The sequence below is a fragment of the Polyodon spathula genome, chromosome 11 (genome assembly GCF_017654505.1).
Source record: "Polyodon spathula isolate WHYD16114869_AA chromosome 11, ASM1765450v1, whole genome shotgun sequence".
In the NCBI taxonomy this organism is placed as follows: Eukaryota; Metazoa; Chordata; class Actinopteri; order Acipenseriformes; family Polyodontidae; genus Polyodon; species Polyodon spathula.
Window position 1 is genome coordinate 30,689,970 of NC_054544.1, and position 25,585 is coordinate 30,715,554.

The window sequence follows — 25,585 nt, forward strand, 5'->3', positions numbered from 1 at the left end:
GGCTGATGAAGCGGAAAACTGGGAGAGCAGATGCAAGGAGGACTAAGGGGACGAGTGACAGAGAGAAAGATCTGGTCCCCGCACTGAGGGGAGAGGTGCAGATGAGCCACCTAATGGAAGAGCGAAGCAAGAAGACAAACAATGGCACTTTCATTTTCTTTCCTGAAGCCTTTATTATCCTGAGCTCATTAAACGGGCAATGTCGTTAACACTGAAGAACCTAGAATACTATCTTGCTAAATAATTAACCTCCATTTTTTTTCTGTATTTAAGGTATTATACCCACTGATTCAGATATTATAAGGAACCTCTATCAAAATTGATTAATGTACAGGTGGTGGTTGTTTTTTTTTTTTTTTTTTTTTTTTTAATGTAACACAACCACAAAGTCCAGGAGAATTTGTGAAACTGTAACAATGCAATGTCAACATTGTGAATTTGATTCAAAGTTGAGTCAGGAAAAGTACAGTGGCCGTAGAGATTTTATCAATGAATGACCCCCCTCAGCTTGCATTGAACTGGTACACAAGTTATATACACAGTGCAAAGAACGACGTGTTGTTTGTGTAATAAAGTGTGCCTCTTTCTTTTTGATGGCTGCGTATGTGGCTGACACTAATTGCTGGCTCTGCTCAGACCCCAAATGGCTCCAGCAGAGCAAGAGGCTGCCCAGCAGAAACCCTGCTATTAAGGTCATATTAGTTGTTAACTGTTAAGTTGCACCGGAATTCCTGTTCATTTGCCAGTTTGTGATGCCAAGTTCACAAAGCCTTCAAATGCAACAGGCATTTAGTTCCAGGCATCCTGTGGAAGAGATGTTTCTTGTGTAATCTTGATCTGAATGTCATGAATTTGATTCTCTAGGAATTTACACCTGCCTGTTCTTTCTTTCTTTTATTTTATTATCAGACCGCTGCTTAAAACTGATTGTACAGGAGACTCACCAGAGCAGATACAAATATGTCAAAAAAAAATAAATTGAAAGGCTTAGGAGAGCGCTGTTTGAATCATTCTTTCATCATGCTATACCCGTTGACCTGAGAAAAAGGAGGCAACATTTTTAATTACGAAGACGCAACTCTCATATTTGACCTTGAAGGAAGTTAAGAACGGCACTGCTTTTTGAAATCTGCACTGGAACTTTTCACAACTGACTTGCACTGAAGCTGGGATTCCCTTTTTCTGAGCATCCAGAGAAGCGTCATTTCATCACAGTTCATTACGTTGATGAGGAAAGAAGCGTTCAAAGCAACAGGTCAGGGGAAAAGAATATGAAGGTCAACATTGCTCTGGATTCGGTGGACGAGTTGTTTCCTAGTAAAGTGACAAAATGGTATTGCTTTTTCAAAAACGCAATGAGAAGGAGAAAGTCACTGTCTTTCTGTAACTTGTGGGCTCATTTGATTTTGTCTCTCTAACATGTTGACCTGCTTGTGAAACCCCAGCATCCAGTCATGTCAAACTACAGTTTCCTACGCTGCTACTAATTCGGTTCAGTCTTGCTTATGAATTCTTGATTTTACAACCCACTCAGTCTATCCTTGAGGAATGAATCTCTGATGCAGTATTTTACTTCTTCATTAGCTCGCTGGCACACTGAGTGATTACTAAATGTAACCTAGAATGAGAATTTAGAAGTTAAAGAGGGTAAAGAACAGGAAAGCACACCTGATTATCAAGCATAAAGGAAGTTAAAAACAGGTCACCAGCGCCGCTCTGGTGGCAGCGACAAGCACAGCAGACATTCACATACAGCAAACAGAAATTAAATAGAAAAATACTTTTTTAATTGTACAACTTACTGGTGCAAGGCATAGAAGCAGGATCGGTTTCGGCTCTGAAGTATCCTTTATCGCAAGTGCAAGACGTAGACCCTTCACGGACATAGTAGCTGTGCTGTGGACACTTGGAGCAGCTGGCATCAGTCGACAGGGCTCTGTAATAACCGACTTTACAAGCTAGCAGACAAGAAAGAAAGAAAGAAAGAAAGAAAGAAAGAAAGAAAGAAAGAAAGAAAGAAAGAAAAATAATTATGCATTATTTATACAGCTTGAATTTATACATCATGACATGTTCCTGAACTCAAAGGGAGGGGGAAAACAGTATATTGCATAAGCTGCTCTGATTGGCTTTTTCAAACAAACCGGTAGTTGATTTTTTTTTTTTTGGTACGGTTCATGTTAAATTGCTCCTGTGACACAGTTATTATTCAATAGGAAATCTTACCGGGAATGTCTATCTCAGCTAGCATTTGATTGCTTAGCATTTTATTATAAGGCTAATTTCTTTCCTGCAATAATAATCCCTGGAATGTTGTTATCAGGAAATGCAAACTGGTCTTAAGTACAACATTCAGATCTTTATTACATTCTTGCAACACTAGCGATTCAATTTTATATATATATACACACACACAGACAAATACACACACACACAGGGCCGTACTAAGGGGCTGCAAGCAGTGCGGCAGCACAGGGTGCTGACCTGAGGGGGGCGCCTATTAGTTGACGAATAATAAGTTAAAAAAAATGTGTGCAATAACAATTCAAAACAAAAATAACATGACACAACAGAAATGAAAGCACTTTAATAATAAGTATAACATTTTTATGCAATAACAATTCAAAACAAAAATAACACAACGAAAGAAAAGAAAGCGCAGAGGGTACAGATTGGCTGACGAATAAGTAAACAGTGTATTAAATAAAACAGTTTAATTTATTTGCTTTTAGTACTATTAAATTGTAACATGCATGACACATTTATAACTTCAGATATTTCGATAGCCCAAAATTAAATTAGGTTTAAAATTTCAGGGTGTTTTTTTTGGCTTAAGTTCTACAGGGGTTCAGGGTTTTTCTTTTCTTGGTTTTTTCACCAAGCTAGGTAGAAAGACAAATTGAGGGAAAAACCTGTCCTCTGCAGTGCAGAAGAAGAAAAAAAGTAGCCAGACCCAGAGTACAAACAAGCAGCCAGCTGAGTAAGATCTGTCTGTCAAGCTGCACAATCGCAGGGCGTATAGCTGCAACGGCTGCCAAACACGGATATTTCTGATGTCTGCGAATCAAGGGCTGAGTGTTAAGATTTAAGGGCTAAAAAATATATCAAAAAACACCCTTGCTAATGTGGCTTTTCAAACATTTTCTGAAACTGAACACTGCATAAATAATGATCCTAGATTCAGTAAATTATGACTTGTCAAAAACTATTGGAACCTTCATTCAGGCTCTTGGCTAGTCACACAGCAGCAGCTAACAAGTCAATTCCTGAGGCCCCCTGACAAATACTGGAGCTTGCAGATCAGGGAATGCAGGGCTGGCAACACAAGAGCATAGCTTAATGCTATCATTTTGACCAGCATACAATGCTCAATGAAAAACATATGTATACGTTTATACAGGGCTTCACGGTGAAACCACCATTTTCTGAGTTCTTCATATTATATTACAGGGACATTTTGTTTTTTTGGTTTTTTTTTTCAATGGAACCTGAAAGCAAATCCTGAATGCACTGCAAACAATAAAAAAGGAGTATTCAAAAGCTAAAGAGCTTCTTTTTATTGGATGTGGTGGAACAGATTTTTTTTTTCCTGTTTAGGTTTTAAATAATACTGCTGCGCCTGTAAGAGGATTAACGCAAGTCGGCTTCCTTGGGTCTTCTCAATAATCTTCTTAAAGTTATGACTGCAAACTAATTTTCCTCGGTTTACCCATGGCTATAAGAGTTTATTAATTATTTATTTTTTTTGCTTTATACTCTCCTTCTAGGCTTCCAACACTAGAGTTTTTTTTTTTTTTTTTTACCCCCGACACTAAAAAACAAACAAAAAAAAACTTGTATTCTAAATACCCTGGGCTGTGACCTTCGTGGGGGTGTCTTTATTGTGCCAAACAGTCCCTCACTATTTCGATAATTTATTTTGCCAGGAGATCTGTGTGCAAGTTAATTGTGGTCTCTGGTTGTTCACACAGACCCCTTTGATTATCTATCTGCCCCACAGTATTTAGCACTTAGAAGAGCTGTGGGACTGTACAGCTGTCATGGGTCTAAAATGTTCAGCCAAGCTTAATAATAGTCCAGCTGTCCCAGTGGCAAGTACTTTTGACCAAAAACATCGTTCCCCCTGGTCCCTCTTGTCATGAATACAACAGGCACACCAGTGGGCACCCTAATACCTTGGGACAATGCCTTCACGGGTCGTTGGCAATACAAGAACAAATGCTTTATAATGGAAGTGTGAGGAGGGGGCTGATTCTGGACTAAACTGATGATTTCCATTGAAAATTAAGCCATTCTAGCTGGGCGTAATTACTTTCTTCTTTAATGCTATTCAGGGCAAATAATCCTACCCTCTTTGGTAACAAAAAGGGACAATGTATTTTTTTTTTAAAGCTTTGTTAAAACATTTCCCAAAATCTATTCATTTGCCTTTTGGATGACACTTTGGAGAAACAAAAAAATTTAAAATGTATTCATGTCTGGCAAAGACTACTAGCTCCAAGAAGCATTTTGAAAAGCCTTTCAACACTTTTCCCCTGAAATTCAAAAAATAAATAATCAAATACTCTTTTCTTCGTCTGTTTTGTGAAAAGAAAATGTGTCAATTTATCAGATTTAAACAGACTTTAGACCTGATTAAAAAATTGTCTTGTGTGAATACACACACACATACACACACACACTAGTCCAACAATCCAACACAGTAGCTACCAGTGCAAAACAAAGTCTGATTCTGTTTTATCTGAAGATCCTGACCCACAAGGAAATACACAGCAACCAGGAACTTCCCAGTGAATTTTTTATATATATATGCCTGGACTCTGTTTAGAAGACAATGCTATCGATGCCTATACACAAGTGATTGCTGATAACATGATCATGATATCTGCAAGGGTGAGTGGTTTGGGCAATAAAAGCATATTTCTGGGAAAACCTGTAACTATTGTGGTTCAGGATGATTCACCCGTCAGGTTTGTAATGACAGTAATGCTGGCAGGTTGTGGGGAACCCAGTGTCAGTTACCACTGTTTTACTTGTTATCCTAAATAAATAAACACTTCAACAGCAAATTCAGATGTGAGATCAAAGCCAAATAACAGCAGTCAAATTAACCAAATGACTTCTGACATCATCTGACACACCATATGGCCCAGTTAAACCTGTCACTGTTATTACTGTTATTATTATTATTAATATTAGTAGTAATAATACAAAAAATAATAATAATAATAATAATAATAATAATAATAATAATAATAATAATAATAAATCGTTTATTTCAGTAATGCTATACCTGTATTCATTTTGCAAAAGACATTCCAGAACCTTGTCAGATTTAATAAAGGCCTGGCGGTTTTGCTAATCTGGGGTTTGAAAGGCAAGTTCACAGCACCGATGCATACAAAAAAAAAAAAGAATATTTGCACCCCTGGCCAGCTCGTTGGCAAACCATTGTAAAATGCCAGCTACACTACACCAAGCTGACGAACACTTGATCACTTGTGGCATTTCAAAAAGGAACCACTCCGCTTTCCAGCCTGGATCTGTCAAATGTCTCTTGAATTTTTTGTAGGTTTCTTTGTTTTTTTTGGTGACTTCTCATCTCATTGAAATAATAAAGCGATTTGCATTCGCAAGTCCATCAACATATCTTTATAAAATCTTGCACAACTGATTTCTGAAAGAAGAATTATCAATTTTACAACTCAAGGTGAGGAAGGCCATGCAAGAAATGGCACTGACAAGTCCTGCATTCTTCTTTCTAATCTAACAGTTTGGTTGCTATGAAAGGGCTCAGAGTCAGAAGAGCTTGCAGGTACATCCCTGAGCCCATTCAACTCCAGCTGATTAATCTGATGACTTGTAAGCCTCTTTATATTTACGTTTTCCAGACTATTAATGAGCATGAACGTTCTTCTTTGACAGTATTTGTACATGATTAAGCAGATTAATCCAGAACTGCAGCTGGACTGTGGTGCACGGCATTTAAAAAGACTGACACCGAACTCAATAAATCAATTAGAAATCAAATTTATTTTCTTTTTTTTTTTTTTTTTTTTTTTTAATAAGACAGCAAATACAGTTAACAATCAGTCCCAAGAGATGTCTATTTGGTGTATCAGCCTAGTTGTTGAGGTCAATATATTAAAAAAATAAAAAAAATAAAAAATTAGACTTGAGGATTATCCATACTCACTTTGCAATGTGCTAGGTACTAGACCTACTGATACTATCAACTCTGAAAATGATTCAAGCACAGTTTTCAATAGCGATCTGAACTGGTCTTAAATAATGAGCTGCTGCTGATGAAGGCGAATCTTATGGCCTGGTATTAAATTGGAATCAGTTGCATAAGAATGCCCCTTGTCCAATGAGAATAGAGGAACAGTCTGTACTATGGCAGGGCATCTTCTCCCATCAAGGGCTGCCTCTTAAAGTAAGCTAATGGGTCTTGCTTTCTCTGAGATATAATTAGTGATTCATAAGGGCTCATAAGGGCATGGACATGGCACTCATGGCTGCTTGCAAATGGTAGGTGACAAAAAAGCACTTCTTTGCCATTCCTTTTTGTAAGAATAAACCACCAACTGGTTCCAAGTGCCTGTGCCTGTGTTGAAATTAAGTAACATGAAATCTGCATTCATCATCTTCTAGATGTCATCTGGAATTAAAATGTATTTTTCTTTAAAAGAAAACCACAGCTGCCCATAAACATAGTAGAATCCAAACTTTTCTGTTATCGCTGGTGCCAATGAAGCTATCATGTTCACATTCACACATATTCATGGTTGTTCCCATCCTGAATGGGCAATATTTAAACTTAATTGACTGAAACTATTAACACAGTGACATTACAAAGCTTGCTATTGTCCCCTTGAAAGGCTGGCACTGGGAAGAGTTGCGGTATCAGTAGCAGGGCTAAACTTACATGCCATGAAGCAAACAGAATGATCTTTGTGTTTTAACGGACGGTGCCCGTTACCTGCTTTCAACCAACAGGGCCGCAGGTAGCACTTTCAACAAGCTTTTGTAGCTGGACAGGGGCCGCTAAGAAATTTGTGAACTGCCAAAACAATGGTGACAGAGCTCAATATCCTGCATGGGGGGTTCATGAAATCAAGAGAGAAGCTTAGAAAAAGATGGAACATTCCATTCCCAGTGAGGTTCTCCTGCTTTAGCCACAAGTGCCACAGCTAACTTTTCAAACTATTCATAACAGCTTTGTTGTACCCGTATATATTTTTTTACGATTGCTTTGACTCATTTTTCAATACAGCGACCCAACGTGCACAACTCTTGACATAAAATGACAAACTGAGTGGTAAAATGCAACCACTTAGACACATTTTTCCATGCTAACATACAATATGCATAACTGTAAATCACCTCTTCCAATCATAAAGTTGCCCTGTCAATCATTAGGACTTATGTCAAATGCTAACACTTGTCTGGTAGAGTTCTAAACTATTTGATCACCTGGTAACAATTGGGGGTCATAATTGCAAATTGCTTTCTCTATGTGAGAATGCAAGACAGCTTAATGCTTAACTGATAATTAGTTCATCACTACATAAAGCTCTGAGCTTTCTATTACTGTTGATTTTTTTTCTTTGTTTTTTCTTCCCCCCCCAACAGCAGTATTCGTGATTGTTATGTAAGACTCATTTATGTTATTGTGTTTCAAAGACTAAAAAGAAAATGTTCAAACAAAGTTTCTGATGTTTTGGACATATTTGCTTTTGGTGTCTTTATTGCTGCATGGTTGACTCCACTGCATTCATTTTGCAATGTATACAGGGTTTTGATCAGTAGTTTAGGTTTTGGTCATCTTTGGACTGCTACATGATACGATATGTAGCAGTCCAATGGATGTAGCTATGTATACATGATATGTAGCTGTCCAATGGATGTACCATTTCTCCACTGGCTTTTATCATGGCAATGGAAGTAATTATTAGGGCATCAAAACTGGTAGTCTGGAATGCGACTGCCACCAATTCGAGCATACATGGATGACTTGACAACAATGACTACAACAGTAGCCTCCACTAATCGGTTATTGGGCAAATTAACCAATAACACTGAATGGGCATGAATGCAACTCAAGCCCACTAAATCAAGGAGCATCTATATAATTAAAGATAAAGTAGCAGATAAAAGGGTATACATTAATGGTGAGGCAATACCAACGGTGTCCGAGAAGCCAGTGAAAAGTCTAGGGAGATGGTACGACGGGGATCTAAAGGACACAGTTTGTGTGGGAGAAGTTAGACAACAAGCAGTGGAAGGGTTGAAGAGCATAGACAGCAGCGCTTTACCAGGCAAACTGAAACTCTGGTGCTTTCAGTTTGGTCTACTGCCAAGACTGCTGTGGCCACTGACTGTGTACGAAGTTTTCTTGATAACAGTTGAGAAGCTGGAAGCTTTAATCAGTTCATACATCAGGAAATGGTTGGGAGTTCCACGCTGCCTCAGCAGAGTGGGGCTTTATGGAAAAGGAATACTGCAGCTACCAATCTCTGCTCTGAGGAGTTTAAGTGCGCCAAAGTCCGACTGGAAATGACATTAGTAGATTCACGCAACAAATGCGTAAGGAGAGGCAGCACCTGTGTTGAAAACTGGAAGAAAACGGACGGCAAAGAAAGCTGTGGAAGATGCTAAGGCTGCCCTTCGAATCTGAGATATTATGTTCCATCAAAGCATTACACACAAAAAACAATATTCCTCCATCCAGGAGAGCTACCACCAAGAAAAGGTGTTAAAACCAAGCCTCCCCCAGGACAGCTGGAAGCTGCTAGAGACTGGAAGATGCTGGCAGATGTTAGTCAACGGCTTATTTTTCCACCTGAGATTGCCACCACTAACCTTCGACGAGACATTGTCTTGTGGTCTGGATCAGCATGCCTAGTTCATCTGTTAACAGTGCCATGGGAAGATACTGTGGATGAGGCGTATAAGAGGAAGAAACTTCAGTATGCTCAACTAGCTGCAGAAGTGGAGCAGCGAGGATGGAGAGTCCAAGTTTACCCAGTGGAGGTGGGTTGTCGAGGATTTGTGGCACACTCTACAACCGGGTTTCACAGAGATGTCGGGTTCAGTGCCAAGAGTTGCGTCGCACAGTGAAGAACTTATCTGAAGCAGCAACTAGCTGTGGTTGAGACGGAAAGATTCTGGGTGGGGATCTCAAGCACAACAGAAAGAAAGCAATGCTGATGTACAGGTAAGTAAGCTGGGCTGAGCTGAGTGGGGGATAGAGGGGGGTGATGCTGGAATGTCAGAATCACTGCTGAGCCCTCTTGAGATGTCGTGGGCTAGTCAACGAAACACCGAGCATGGAAGGTGCCCAATTGAAGACCTCAGAGATGTACCCTACTTAGCTCAATCCAGACGGCTGTCATGCTGATGCGCTGGGGAGACCGCATTGGGTTGATCCCCCGAGCCAGCATCGCAGACGTTGTGTGTGCTGATGCGCTGGGGAGGCAAAATGAGCTGATCCCTGAAGCCAGCATTACACTTCAGCAATCAACACCAGACAGAAGGATATATATATCATCAGATGGAAAACAACGGAAATGGATGGAGATGCAAATGGATCACATTCGTTTACTGCAAAGCTACGTCTTAGTTTGTGCTTATCTTGGCGAGACCCGAGTTCAAATCAGCATGAAGTTCAACATCTACTCTTATGTAATGGAAATCAAAATCTTGATACAATTGTGTAGAATATCACTGAATGCTTACTGTACATTATTTATAATATGTTTTATTCTGTAGGTTGCTATAATTTTGCTCATTGAATATGAGCAAATGACACTTTTAGACTTTGTTTTGATTTGAATTATTTTGTGTTTGACAGCATTATTTGCTAATGGATGTTTTATTTAGCAGTGCTTCAATGGATTAAACTTCAGTGATCAAAGCATCTGATGTTTTGGTTTGCTTTTGCATGATGTATTTATCTCATTTGACACAGTAGTATTTATTTTGCATTCTGCATGGGATTTTGACCCCAAAATGAGCAGTTCATTATCTTGTGTTAGGAGTTATGCACATTGAAACACTGTACTGAAAAATGAGCCTAATCAATTGTAAAAAACTGTAATACAAGCCCCTCTTATCTCTGGGCTCGAATAGAAATCTGGTGTTCGCTCTAATAAGACCAGGCCACCTATTCATCACATGCAAAACACATCGGCCTCTGTCAAAACTTGTAGATGCTGTGATCACAAGCAGATTACAGATATTATCCAAAAGTTAGCAAGCATACCTTTCCCTGATCTGAAGTGGGTGGCTTTGGGCAGGTGAGCTTACTAAGGGGGTGGGGAGTGAGGGGGTGAATGCGGTTCAGTGTTGCAATGCATAGATCACTACAGGAATTTGGAAGCAAGCGAACCAAGGAGGGCTATTCGTCTGCTACACTTTCTAAAACCTTTTCAGAAAAAATAGCAGGGCATATCTGAATTGTTTGAACTTCTTAATGTAGACAAATTTCAACTAGCACCTTCCATCAGTGTACTTTTTTTAACCAAACGATTTATACATTTTAAAAACACACCCACCACTACAAGATCTTTTCATGAGCTATTCCTTTAATATCTTAAAGACCACACTGGCTGCAAAGACATCAACTGAACAAAAGCCTCCATAAAACTTGAGTGTCACTTCTGCAAACTAACAAAGACTTCCCATAAAAATGAGCAATAATTAGGAAGGAAAGCTGGAGAAGTTGGCGATCTCCCGTGCAATTATTCATGTTTGTAGATTGCAGGACATGTGTGACAGTGATGCAAAACATCTTGCATAGGCAATTGCCCTGCCAATGACACCACTGAAGAACAGGATTTGCATCTTGAACAGCTCTTAAACCTCTCTGATGCGCGCGCATGCACGCACGCACGCACGAATGCACCTCAGCTTTAATTCTTCTTTAGCTGTTCACCAACTGGAAGGGATTCAAGATATTGTTCTGCTTTGCACCACAGTTAAAGTAATCTGTAGCTATACTTGTATTGTGAGTATTTGAGATCTACCCATTTGATAAGGGAAGGCAAAAGGAAGGGCAATGTTCAAAACCTGCGTGCCTCCTCCCCCCAACACACACACGCAAGGGATCTGCAGATACATATCCATACCAATACTCATTTACTGTGTGCAATAATGACTTAGCAATATTGTACATGAGATACTGGCCCCTGTTTTTAACTGTGCTGAAAAAATGATAATTACCCTTTGTACAATTACAACTGTTTCCTATCTGTTTCTCACTTACACTTACATTGCATTTTATTTTATATTGTAACGTCCCTTTTATTTGTGCTGGGGTCGAAAAAGCCCTCTTTGTGCAATATGTATGTAATCCTGCTGTTTAGCTGCTGTATATCGTTGACAGTTTAAAGGAAATCCAGTTATTGTACTTTGACCGGTGAATGCTCTATGCTGCGACAATACTGTATTAAACATTACTCATCTTTAAAAGCCCTGAGATCATCCATCTGAATGAAAATAAAATCTCATTGAAACTGTGTCAGCTGTTAGGCCAAATTGCTGTCATTAACCCCTGCTCTACCAAGCTTGAACCTGAAACACGGTATAATGGTTAATGGCTTTCAGTTATAACGAGCAAGGTTTTATAGCCACAAAGCACAAATGTCTAACTTGTGTAGGTTACAGAAATGTGTCATACATGGATCAGTTTTTCTTAGTTGAATTACCTCTTGGTTAAAGTTACTAGGAAATAGAAGTCATTGGTTTTCAACTTACCAGCCATCTCTTCAAATCAATGGTGGTAAAATGTAAAAATGGTCAATGTAATTTTCTCTGAATGAGTGCTTTGACACCACTATATAATGATTTCTCTTAAAGTGGGGTTATGACTTATAATGCAATTGTTATAAGGATACCCTGGTAAGCATCCTCCTCTAACCTCCTTCATCATCTCTACAAGATCAAATGCCTTCTTTGAAAAGCTGTTGGATTTGTATTCATAAGCCGTACTTCACTTTCAGTAAAGGGATGGGCTAGTTGTTAATTGGAAAGTCCAAGGATTTGGGATGAAAGAGCTCATTCTTTGATGATCTGATGCTCTTTAAGCAATGACATTTTTTTAAAATAAAAGACAATCTTAGTGCAATTGTCTTGATGACTACAAATGAAACAGATTCTGGAGTTTCTAAGCCTTTTACTTTATCTCCAAAAAGGCGTGCTTTTCTTTTGTACATAATGTCAAGATTAACTCAAAAAACATGCCTTGCATTACAAAAGATAAAGGATGTGATATTATAAAGCTTAATTACTCTCCAGCTGAATTAATTGCAAATTAAACCTTCAACTGAATACTTTTAGCACTGTGCAAACTGTTTACGTAATTGCTTTACCCCACCAGATAAAGTAAGCCAGAAATAATTGTCTGTATATCTTATTTACTGAAGTAAGTTATGCAGCCTGTCTAAGCAAGGTCCCTCTGATTAAAGTCTTTTCTTATTAAAATGTGCATCCAGTTGAAACGTTAGCTGATCAGATTAGTTTTCTTTTTTTCTTTCTTTTTCTATAAATTGGGAGTCTGATTTACAGCGAAGCCTTTGATTCTTTGGGGATTTCACTGTGTAAAAGACCACCTACAGCCTATTCGGATTTAGTCAGCTTTGATAAAATCAAGGCAATGAAACAGAACCACTTGTTAACTAGCTTGCAATCAGCGTATGCTGTAAATAAAGTAATGATCTGCAGACAGGGTTCTAATGCAAATAGCCTTCTCTTTGTGTTAATGAAATAACTGCAAAAGTAGGTAGCAGGAGCCTTTAAAGTGAAAAAAAGAATATGCCGTATTTGTCATCCGTGGAATTGCAGTTGAAATAAAAAATAAATAATTTCCAAGGTTTCCCGGATATTAATCTTGTTTTCTGCACGCATTTCCCAAGGGAAATGACAAGAGAATAAATCAGGGAAGACACGGTAACAGAACGAGATTTCTAGCAAGCTGACGTTGCTGTTGTTTTTTGTTTTTAAAGGATTTTTCTGTTCCTAGTTTTACATTCATAGAATGTTTTTTCCTCCCACCCTAATCATCTCCATAAGCAAAAGGATGACCTGTGGCTGTCGATTCCAAATGAACTAATATAGCCTTTTCTTGGCTTAGCACTTTGCACTAGATCAAGCTGTCTGTGTAGCCCGCCGCTATTGACAATATCTTTCTGCTCATTGGCCCAGCTGTCAGAACCTTCCTGGAGCTCCCAAACCAACTAAAACCAGCATACGTCAAGAGAGAGAGAGAGCGAGAGAGAGAGAGAGAAAGAGAAAAAGAGAGAGAAAGAGAAAAAAATGGTATTGATTCAGGGCTTTTGACATGCTAATTTGCTTGGTGACTGCTTTAATCACTCTCTCAGTCTGGCTTCAAAGGGTAGCCCTTTTCAAAGTGGGAATGTAGTTTATTTTATTATTTTTTTTTCGACAGAAGAGTGCACTGATTCACAGAGCAGGCAGAACTCAAGACATCAACTTCAGCAGCAGATACTACATTGAGCACTTTCAATTAGGAAAATGAGAATGAAGACCTGGGAGAAATATAAACCTACAGGGGTTCCTTCAGGGGGAGCGCTATTGTCACAATTTGTCAGGGAAAGTATTTGTTAAACATGCACCGTTGACAGAAAAAAGAAAAATAAAATCTATTGTTATTGATCGGTTGAGTTTAGTGTATTAGCAGGACATTCAACTGTGGTAACCCAATTAAGGGAAAGGTTAGTTAGGAATCTCTGTAGACACAAGGAAAAGAATAGAGATCGCTACAGCTGAACAAGTTAAAAATAGCTCTGCGCTTTTCTGGCAGACTAGCCAAAGCATAACATATCCGCAGTTAAACATATTGGTCACACTCTAAAACAAGCGTCTGCTCAGGATGAATGAATGTCAGGGGGAGAGTTTAATGTGAAAAGTATGGAACACCATGATTGATGCTTGGTATTAACTCAATACGACATCTCCTGTTCACTCAAGTGTAGTTACATTTGAGTTACTAACAGACATTAGAATGTGTGAGGTACAGGTGCAGAGGTATACAGAACATCATTTTGTTTTACACAGATCTCTTGGTTTAATCATGTATTTATAATTTCCAATGTAAACCTAGTTTTTGACAACTATATTTAAAATAAAGCATAATTCCTACAGGAAGGTTAACTAGGTATATTAACTCGTACACGGTTTAGATATTTTCTTTTGTTGTTATTGTTGTTTCTGGCCCTTCTCCTAAATCACACTCTGGGCCAATTATCGATATGAACAGGCTTGTAGATTAGCAACTCAAAACCCAGATGAAGCAATACCAATTAATTACTGACATTAACATTCATTATACAATCTGCACTACAACAATAATCTGATTATTCAATTCCATAGGCACTTTCTCCTACTTGACAACAGCTAGCGACAATCTTGATCATTGTTCAAAGTAGCTGCTGTGACATTGAAAGTACAATAAGACATACTGCAAGTGGTCTGGTACGTGCAGCCGTCTATATAAATATTACCAGTAAGTCCGACACATCAAATGCAGTTCGTGTTGCTGCCACTGGGGGCTCTCTAACGTTCACCCACAGGTAACTGCCTTTTTCGAATCATCAATAAGTGAAATACACAGTTTTCCGTTAACCCACTGATCTCTGAGAAGCGAGCCAGACTAAGAACCAATGGAGCGACATGAGAACGAGACAAATGCTGAACAGCTGGGGGGCCTCCCGTCAAAGCAGCCCTTGCCACTTGAGTGGACAGCTTCTGGGGAGAAAGCAGCGGAAGCAGGTTAAAAGGTTGTGGACCCAGAACGTAAAGGACATATGAACAAAATGAGAAAGGGGCCTAGAAATATGTGTGTGGATCCCTACTGCTCAGTGATGCCAATTTCCCATGTCCCCGCAGCTCAGTGCTTCTTCAAGAAGCAAAACTAGAGTATTTTATCCTGCATTAGAAAGACTTGGACGGTGGTTTTAAGTATAGAAGCACCCTTAAAGCCCTGATGACATTTCAGATATGAATTTTTGTTTTGTTTTTATAAAAGGGGCTCCCTTATAGGGCTTATAGTTGTAACCTAGATTTCTATTTGCTAGAAAGACCATTTGTCCAAAGCTGTAATTATGGTTAACCACAGCATTTGCTTTCATGAGGCCAACAATGAACACGAGGGTCCAGTGTGGGGATACGAATGTGTTTGCTTTACACACAACACCGACAAATGGGATGATATGCTACATTTAAATAAACAGCTACAGCGTATTGTGCAAACCTTTTTGTTTTGTTTTTTAAAACAACACAGGCAAATCCCATATGCAGGAAAAAAATGTGGAGCATATTAACTGCTACATAAAATACTAAGCAAAATGCAACCAGATTAAAACACAGTCTGGCTTTATCTAACCCCCCCTGCCCTGTTCTTCTGACAGGTCATAAACATACACTATGCATAACTTTCATGTCAAATCTATCAAAAACTTGGATGAATGCTGTCACAATTCTTTCAGCGTCATTCAGGATGCAACTGGTCTGAGACAGAAAAACAGGTATTTGAATGCAAAATGCAACATGAACATACATTTACACTCTACTTTTAGGGATTGTGGCAGACGCTGGCAATGAGATGCAGCCCGAAATATGCATCTCTTAAACAGCAGTTGAATCAGACCAGAATAAATCTGCATGAAATCCAAATCACCAGGAGCATGGGGTTGGATTCCAAAGGAAGCTCGTATCTTCATTGTGAATGCGGATAGGGGCGTGCTAGTTTGAATGTGGGTTTATACAGTGGATGCAAATGAGGAATCTGCTCGGAACGAAGGGCAAAACTTTTCCGGACAGCTGACAATCCCCATTTAGAGGGAAAGAGTCTCATAACCAGCAAGTGGGATCGTGATGGGAATCAACATACTTCGTTCCCATGGAGCTGTAACAGGGTTTGAATATTCATAACAAAGCACATTTTGGCAAGGGCAGCCATTATTTCAGAGTAATAAAAGAGGATGGGATTTCACCTGCTCACCGAAAACAAAACAAAAAAGCACTTGAGTATATATGAAAAAAAGAATGGTACAATCGGATATTGGGGAAAAGTCAAACTCAAGGGGAAAAGCAGGGTTTTGGTAATGTTTATCAAGGTATTTAATGTGGCATCCGGCTTATTGTAATATAATAATAGCCTAATTGTTTTGCTGTTTTGTATTAGTTGTCTTGATTTAAATTGATTAACTTGCCGGGAATTAATTCTACATAAACCCATCAGCAGATATGAACTTGGACATATAAAACAAGACATATTAATCTGGCAAATAATGTTTGTGAACATTAAGTGTGAAATTATTTTCCTGCACTGTATATAATATTTTCAAGGATCCTGGACCTGGGTGCCCTGGTTAATTACATTGGATTCTTCCTTTCAAGCTCAAAGGACGAACAGCTCAACAGTCTCCATAAAACTTTGGGCATCGAAAAAGATACTAGCAGTGAACCTTGGTGATCACAGTCACGCTTCAACATACAGGAGATAAAAGCTAATACATCATTCAAGTGATTATTTCTTAGGGAAGCAGTTCTCTATCTTTTTTGTTTTTTGATAAGAAACTCCAAATATGAAAGGACTATAGAAATTATGTCTGTTTAAACATTCTTTTAACCGGCTCTGTGCCGCACTCCAAAAACAAAACACAGGTTATATGTTGATGATGTCTGTTACAGTATCTCGTACTGAAAGATCTAGCTCTAGACTGGCAGTTAAAGTCATACCCATCTAGCGACCCGTTTCTTTGACACTTAAACTGCTCAACAGGTTTTGAAAACTCTTCGGTGGCTCGTTAGTTTTGTTATGGGACAGCGTTTTTTTGTGGGGTTGGGGGGACCACGTTAGTGCAGCTGTCTTGGACAATGGCGTCTGCCACCTTGAACAAGCTGACAAGCCTCCCAGTTCTTTGCAGCCATTAACACGTCCCACTGGAGGTGACAACTGCAAGAGGGAGTGCAGTTCTGTATCCTGCAGTCCCAGAGACCCCAACAGATGACCAGCGCTGGAGCAGGCAACAGAAACTCCTCCCCTAGCGGCCCCTGTCTCTCCAGCCAGCCCGGCCTTTGTCAAACCTTGAGATCTTAATCAATCTTCACTCTGACCTCCTCTGACAGGAGGAAGATGGATGAGGATGTTGGGCACCTTTGACCTTCTCCCGTATTTGTCCCGCTAGCGTTCTCCTATGGCCAAACAATAGGGGTGGGTCCTATTGATAACGACTGGAGCCCTGGTCAGTGTTGTTTCAATAGGCTTTGCAGGGCTTGGGGCTCCCTGTTGTGATGTCTTGTCACTTCCAGCACATTGAAAGTGAACTGTTCTATTTGCCAAGCCTCTCACAACTAGTTGCATATGGAAATATTAAAAAGATAATCATTGCTTTTCAGGCTGGGACAAAAAACAACCTTTAACCCCCTTAGCACACATCGCTGAGAGCTCTGGAAATGGTTTGATTTACCACAGGTCATTCAGGCTATTGCTCATTATGAGTTTTAAATGAGCTGGTCTTTCAAAATACGAGAGAATTAAATGACAAACGTTGACGTTCCCTACGGTTCTGTATGATGAGACAATGTTTGATGCACACTGTAGTTGTTTTTTTAAAGCCCTGGAGCAATATGTGCTGCACCTAATACATGTTTATTATCGCTGTAGAGAAAAGCAAGATAAAAGATAAAGCAATGCCATGAACAGTACAAAACAGATACCTGTTTTAAATATCCCAGATAACAAGGAGAAATTCTTGCAGAGTCTTACAATGGAGTTAATGCTACCTAGTAAAACAGTGCATTCCAATTCATGACACAAACTCAAATGTAGAAAGTAACCAAGCTTTGCTGGTACTTTTGTCCCCTTCAGATTCTCCACTTGAAAAGAGCTTCTGTTTCCATAACTTACGAGCTCACTCGAAGTTCTCCTTGAGAAAATGCAGTAAAAAATACAAAATAGGATGGACCTGGCCAGTGAGATACACTGCGATTGGCTGGTGATGTTCGAGAACACATTCTTGAGATGCACTCTGAAGCTGTCCTGACATCTGTACTGTAGGAATAGCTCACCAGCAACAAAATACTAACAACCCCTTTTCAATTACAAGGTATTTGTCCTGCAATTAGTTTACCAAGACTGGACACCCCCCAAAAAAAGAAAGTGATGTGTTCAGGGTCCCATTAGTAAACCAGCACTGAACCCCAAGGAACACAGACCACTGCAATAAAACTAACTGATTACAAGGTTTCACCCTGATAATACCACAATGTCATAATCAGGTGGGAGTATAGATGTTACTTATCATTAAATCAATTAGTTGAAGTAATAAGTATATGCTTGAAAAGTTGACTAGAATCCTTTATAATTCACTGTGAAAACTCAACGCTGGAGCGAGAACCTTTACCACGGAGAAACACATTTCCCTTCGTCCAAAAAAATTCCCTGTGTTTTGAACTACAATCATATTTCCAAGCCTATAATGTAACTTTAACTTAGGCCATTAGCAGTAAACAGCATTTTTTTGCAATTGTCTTATTGATTTTCCATATATTACTTGTAACTGACAGAAAAGCTAGAAGACTTTAAAAAAAAAAAAAAAGAAAAAGCTTTTTATTTTTGACTGTTGTTTTTTTTTCTTTTTTTTAGTAACCTAATGTAGAATCTGTAAATTACAAGCTAATTGTGTCTTTGAAATACAGCATTTAATTACTGAATACAGCTGAATGACACAGGGACTGAAATTAGCAGTAGATTAATTTGTAGAATTTAAAATAAAAAAAAATAAAAAAATAAAATCATCATATGCTTTCAATCTAGATTAAGAATACATTGTAGCTGTTATTTCTCACCTTACATAAGTGTTCCAGCCCCTCTGGCTAATAATGTCTTTAGCAAAAACAGCAAATGATTAAAACACTATAGGTACAGAGAGCTCTCCATTTTGCATGGCTTTTTAATTTATTTATTAATTTTTTTAATGAACTAAAACCAGACAATAGATGTCAGCCTGCTGCAGCCTCCTAGCGCTTGTTCTGTCAGGATTAGGCAAGCTTAGCAGAAGCCACCTGGAGCTGTGTGAATTGTTCATTAGTCTCCGCTGTCTCATTTGTCCCATCCCAAAGGGGCAAATAATTACTGGGCTTTAGTCTACTTACCTTCATCACAGATTCAATAATATGCGGCCTTCAAACAAGTAAAAAACAAACAAATAAAGAAATCAATAACTGACCAGTGATAAACCCACCTTGACACTCTCCGCTGCGTTCCTCGTAGCCAGGGTTGCACAGGCAATTACCGATGGGCACCAGCCACTCCCCGTCCGCGCCACAGTACATTTTCGGCACATCTTTCTCCTCTGAGTTGTTGACGCAGGAGCCCCGCACTTCCACTAGCGATGACGTGTCAGCCCCTGTGATGGTGTCGGGGAACTGCGCCAGGTTGCGCACAGTCAGGGGGCACTTTTTGTAAAACACGCGCACCGAAACCAGAGCGATGCAAGCCCCCACGTCCTGAAACGCCAAGTAAAAACCCTTCCTGGTCAATGGCCCCACGCCCCGCACCTCCGTGTTCAACTTCATGATCCGATCCCCGATGTCCACCTGCGTGAAACTCTCGTCAGCCGCGATGGTGTCAATCTTCCCAAACTGGTTCTCCCGGATGTAGCGCTCTTTATCGTTGTTGGACTCGTAGTAGTAAAGATTGAATGTCTCTTTGCAAGTCCCGGTGACACCGGGCAGGCTGTTGCAATCCCGGAGAGTGAACTTTATTTCAATATACACTCGCTGGGCTCCCCCACGGGGGATCCAATCAGTCCGCAGCCAGTTGTTTTGACTCTGTTCCATCACGTTGCATACCTGGTATGTGCGAATAGGTATGTTTTTCTCATCCATAATGCTTACTTCCTCCCACTGAAAACCAATAAAAACAGGTTAGGTGTTAGATGGGCAGAATGATGAATAACAATACCAAGGCCTTGTATAAAATAGGCACAAGCCTGTGAACTTGTGTATGTGGGCTTAAGCAGTGGCTAGAAAAATTTACAATTATGTGTGCATGTGATTTAGAATTGAATTCTCTCTGTATTGAAATGTTTTCTTTTTATTTATTTGTTGCATATAGATGAACAAGAGCTCTGAACTTTGGTGTGCTTGTGTCACTGAGAACCCCTGTACTTTGCTTTGTTTTAAACTAATGCATAGTGGATGCACCCACTTATTCATTCTAGGGTAGTTAGCACCACTGAATCCTGGTGTTAAGCAGACAACATCTTGGTGCTTGCTTATTGATACTAGGGAATATAAAAATCAATACCTAGGGAGGATAAACTCTAGTAACACATCTATAAGAGTAAAACACAATATCTTGTTAGCAAATATAAAAGGCTCCTCTAATTTAAAACTGTTTGAAAGGATATTGCCTGTCGGAGAAGCGCCAACAACTGCAATCTGTCACGTCCATCTCAAAGCCTCTCAGAACAGTATCACGATCAGTAAACATTTAAACCAAGGGGCCCTGTTGTCTTATTCACACCGAAATGCTAAATAAGCTAGCAAGCTAGGTTATCAAGTAAACCCCCCAAAAAAGGTACAAAAGGGAATTGTGGATGTTTGTATTGTGTGTGATTTTGTTGTGCTTAAAATTTAAAAGATAACTACTGCACTGGAATGAAGAAAGAACAATCTTTTGAAGCCAAGCAATGCAGACAGACTATGTACTGTTACATTTTTCACAGTGGGTTTAAAAATAGTGCTCACTTCGAGAGAGTATTAATGAAATCATACTGCAGCAGAAAAGACACTTCCCTGCTCTAAATTAAACAGGGCCCCCGGTTAAAAAGTCCTTTGCATGTCAGAATGGGAATATGTTATTAATCAAACCGTTTGGTTATTTGCTCATTAACCAGTTCTAATAATTTATAATCTGCACTGAGATCCCCCTGAGGTGAAATAATCAAAAAAAAAAAAGAAAAGAATCTGTCTAAACCAATGCGGGTGCAGAATGAAGGGAAGCCTGGCATTCGCCAAGATAAAGCTGCACCTTTCCCAATTGTCTGTGAATAAGGGCAATTGCTTGCAATCAGGGCTGAATGCGTGCTGTCCACACTGCTAGGGGCCTGTCAATCACTCCTGCCAGGGATAAAGTAGCTCTGGGGACAGCATAGTGTGCACAGGCCCAGCACAAACTGGAACTACAGCCAAGTTCAGGGGAGGAACCAACAAAAGGGCCAGACAATGCTGTGTTCTAATTCAAGACTCTGTACAGAATACTGAACAAATAGAGATGGGCTCAGACCCTTCACCAATTTGGTGTATTTCTTTTTAATGCTCTATTTCTTCTGCTCCCTTGTTTATGAATGAAAGATGTAGGAAGTGCTTTAAAAGCAATGCATACATGTTTCAAACTGTTTTAAGCTGTGGACTGCCTATAATTTAGTTTGTATGCAATACTTTTTTTCCCTTCATATTTTAAAGACATAAAGGTTACACTACCTGTACTATTTACTCTTAAACTATGAACAGGGATCACCTAAGCCTGTGTTAAATCAAGGCACACCTCAGGGTTGTATTTGGTTACTGTATTCATTGGGTCTGTAAGCAGAACAGTTGCACACTATATGCTACCTTATCGGGGCTTCCACAGATATACTAATTAGACCTGCCCATACCGCTTTTTTCACCCAGCTCATATTCCCTATCATTTTTTAAAATCACTCCTCTCGCAATAACAAATCCCCTTCTTTTCTCCGCTATGCGATTCTGATTTGCAAATCGCTTTCTCCCTGTCGCTTTCAGAGAGGCAGTGTAAAGTTTGCCCGGCAAAGGACTATTCACTTCACGGCCGTGACGCTTTTATCACAATCTGTTTGATCAATCTAACCATTGCGAAGAGAGCAGCAATTACTATTTTTCACACATTTTTAGAATTGTTAAGTACAGTACTTACTCCTCCTTCTGTGGGGCTAGCTACCCATCCAAGCTCCCCCTGCACTGACCTGGAATCCAGCAACGTTACTGAGAAAAAGAGAGAAGCAAGCTTAAGGCAAATGGACAGGATAATACTACACAATTTCATCATTTCACTATTTATGTTTTAAGAATAGATTTAGAAGCAGTCTCGTTACTAGAAAGTTACATTTGACGAGAGTTAATTGGCAATATATTCTTTCTGAGGATCGCACGTTAACATAAAATTGTTTAAAAACGGCATGGTTATGGTTACTTTTTGTATTTGTTTCTCCAATTACTCACATTGGTTGTCCGCATTAACAAATACAGAAATAACATTAGAGGCTGTACTGTACATGCATTTTAAAAGGCAATAATAATAATAATAATAATAATAATAATAATAATAATAATAATAATGAATGATAATAATAATATCGCTTTAGCGAAATGTATTTACAGAATAACTTCGCCTATTGAACTTCCCTTAGGTCTGCAGGCGACAATATAAAACTTGGAACGAGTGCTGAAACAATGGTAGAGCAGCCAGCAGCAGACTTTACTTTAGCACACAGGTTTCAAAATATTTTGGGCGCCTTGGGATTTTTATTTGCTATTGTAAATTTGTTGCCTCAGAAAAATAAATAAATAAATAAATAAATAAATAATGATAATATCCACGTCGTTTTATGTAATAAGGATTTAAAAGTCTTGGCATGTGTAAACCGAAGAAAGGAAAATAAAACGTGACTTGAATGTTGGACCCCAAATTTATAGTTTTTTTTTTTTTTTTTTTTTCTTAATACATGTTGACATTTTCATCAAGTCGATTATCAACGTTCGTTAAATAAATAAATAAATAAACAGATAAATAAAAATGCGGTGGACACATTTCTTAACTGTAGTTTTAACACAGAAATAAAATTGTATTTATTTTCAACGCATAATTAACACGAAACAACGAGGATAGGCTAACTTTAATTAAGATTAGATATAGTACTTTGTTGCAGTCAATCTATTACATTTTAAAATCAAATTTCCAATACACAGACACACACACACACACACACACACACATACATATATATATATATATATATATATATATATATATATATATATATATATATATATATATATGTGTGTGTGTGTGTGTGTATATATATATATATATATATATATATATATATATATATATATATATATATATATATATATATATGCAAAACGCACTGTAAAGCCGGTATAACTTAAGAGTGCACGTTGATGTCAGTGGAATGTGTGATAATCAATTATTCAAATGGATTGGTTAATAATGAATACCTGTACTTCAGTACTGTACTGTGACTTTTGCAAATTGCGTATTTGTAGAAAAACTCAAAGCTTCGTATGTGTGGTTAGTGTAGGCTACAAGTGCAACTGTAGTTTATCATCCGATTGCTATCCATGCGCTGCTAAAAACTGACGATCCCCCAAAATACAGGCGCTGGTGCGGTGATGAAAAGTGATGTCCATCTGTCCTAAATGTCATTTAAAATAAATAAATAAACAAATAAATAAATGATGCACGTTTACTTGCTGGGAAAATCAAAGAGATATATCAGCTATTCAAACGTGTAGCGTTGAACTTTATCCTTCCGTCAATCTGCCCGGAGTTACCACGGCAATCAGCGGGGATCACGGCCACGGAAATATCAACTCCCATGCCCGAGGTGAACAAACTCCTAGAAACGACACTTACCTTCATTGGGTGGATAGATCCGTGCGGGGCAAACAAATGAAGAAATCCCAACTAGAAGACAGGTCGTAAAGTATAACATCCAAGCCATATCTCTCCTTGACTCCTGGGTTTCTTCTGCGTGTGTTTTGCTTTTTCTCTTCGTACTACACAGATCCAGCTCTATGTCTTTCCCAATGGAATAAGTTATTGAAGGTGCAGCGCAGTAAACTGTGGAGACATTGTCAAGGGGCGTTTCTAACCCTGTGACGCGTCTGTCAATCCCCACAAAACCCATCTAATCATTAACTGGACCCCTCCCCTTGTCTATCAGCTCGACCGGTCGCAATAAACATTCTAAGGATCGTAATCCAAGCCCTTTGCAGTCATCAATACTCCAACTAGAACAGGGCTATCTCTTCCTGTGGACACGTGTATTTGCAGAGGAGAGCCTTATGTAACGATTGCTTTAATTTGTAGATTATAGTTTTGTAGACCGAAACTCTAAATCAATTCAATCGAGTTAATTGTTAATTTTTCAAGTCTTTTTGTTCTCGTTTTTTTATTTTTTTATTTTGCTCCGTCAGTTATGCTTTAGTCCACATGTTTGATTTTAGATTGTCACAATGCATAGGGGACTGTTGAAAACCTGTCTGAACAGTGGTGCACCAGCCGTTAGAAATTAGGAATATCATTTTGTATTGCAGACAATATACAAATCCAGCCGATTTAAAAAAAAAAAAAAATAACAATTATTATTTTTCTTTTTTTTACCCGAACATCTCATATACATTAACAAAAAAATAAACGAATTTCATATCATTTATACTATGATTACTACGATATATATATATATATATATATATATATATATATATATATGTGGAGAAAGACAACCTCTATCACATTTAAATTTCTTTTGATGATTTAAAATTAAAGAAATTTAAATCTTAACAAAGGTAACACTATTGTGTGTGTGTGTGTGTGTGTATATATATATATATATATATATATATATATATATATATATATATATATATATATATATATATATATATATATATATATATATATATATATATGTTATACAGTTCCAGGTTTTGCAGCCTGGTCTTTGAATATGCATCTATGCAGTAAATAGCGTTGCTCGTACTTTTATCCTGAAAAGACTTAAACCAATGGTGCCACCTAATGGTCACGTTGTACACTCACTGCAATGGGGGTGGTAGCAAGTGCGACTGCCATTTCAGTCACTTTATCTTGTTTTATTTTTCCATCACGTCCACCTGCACAGCCCCTGTCTATCTCCCTAAAGCACTGATGTGCCATTCGGTGACAGGCCCCATCATCCCAGAGGGATAGCTTTGTGCTTAAAGCTTCGCGAGACTCCCCACCAACAACATTGAAGTCAGAAGACGATCGGGGACGGGAGACAGGAGACAACTGACTTCTTCCCTCGGCATGTACTCCGCTGCACAAAAAAAAAAAAAAAAAAAAAAAAAAAAATTAGCAACAAGCACATTGTATTCATTTATCGCTTTCCCACAGAATCCTGCCCACATAGCCAACTCCTGCACGTCGTGGGTCCGCTAGTTCTGATTTTGCACACTGCAGGAAAGTCAGTAATTGTAGCGTCAGGCATATTACAGCGCTACATGGAAAACAAATACACAAAAAATACAACATCTGCTATATCAGCGTTACAGGAACCGGTGTATCATAGTCTGTTACATTTCAGCCTTGTATCGGTCTTATCCTAAAGGGTATTGGACTGTCAAGGATCATATTTCAGTAGGTAAAGGTTACCTGGAAATGGTCAGATTAAGAAAATCGGCAGTGTTAGTTAGACTAATTCACATGCTTGTTTGGTTTCTTACTGTACTTGCACTGGTTTGA

At 38.7% G+C, this 25,585-nt stretch overlaps 1 protein-coding gene across 1 annotated transcript in view; it reads right to left on the bottom strand.

The window, feature by feature from the left end:
- The window catches only part of LOC121323174 (ephrin type-A receptor 4-like), a 46,523-nt gene extending 22,586 nt beyond the window's left edge, over window positions 1-23,937 (bottom strand). Inside the window, exons 1-4 of the mRNA XM_041264054.1 lie at window positions 23,714-23,937; window positions 21,971-22,038; window positions 19,272-19,935; window positions 1,803-1,958 (exon numbers count right to left, since the gene is read on the bottom strand). Coding sequence (XP_041119988.1) covers window positions 1,803-1,958; window positions 19,272-19,935; window positions 21,971-22,038; window positions 23,714-23,801 — 976 coding nt within the window. The 5' untranslated portion in view covers window positions 23,802-23,937. The remainder of the gene's footprint in view (window positions 1-1,802; window positions 1,959-19,271; window positions 19,936-21,970; window positions 22,039-23,713) is intronic.
- Between the last annotated feature and the right edge of the window lie 1,648 nt (window positions 23,938-25,585).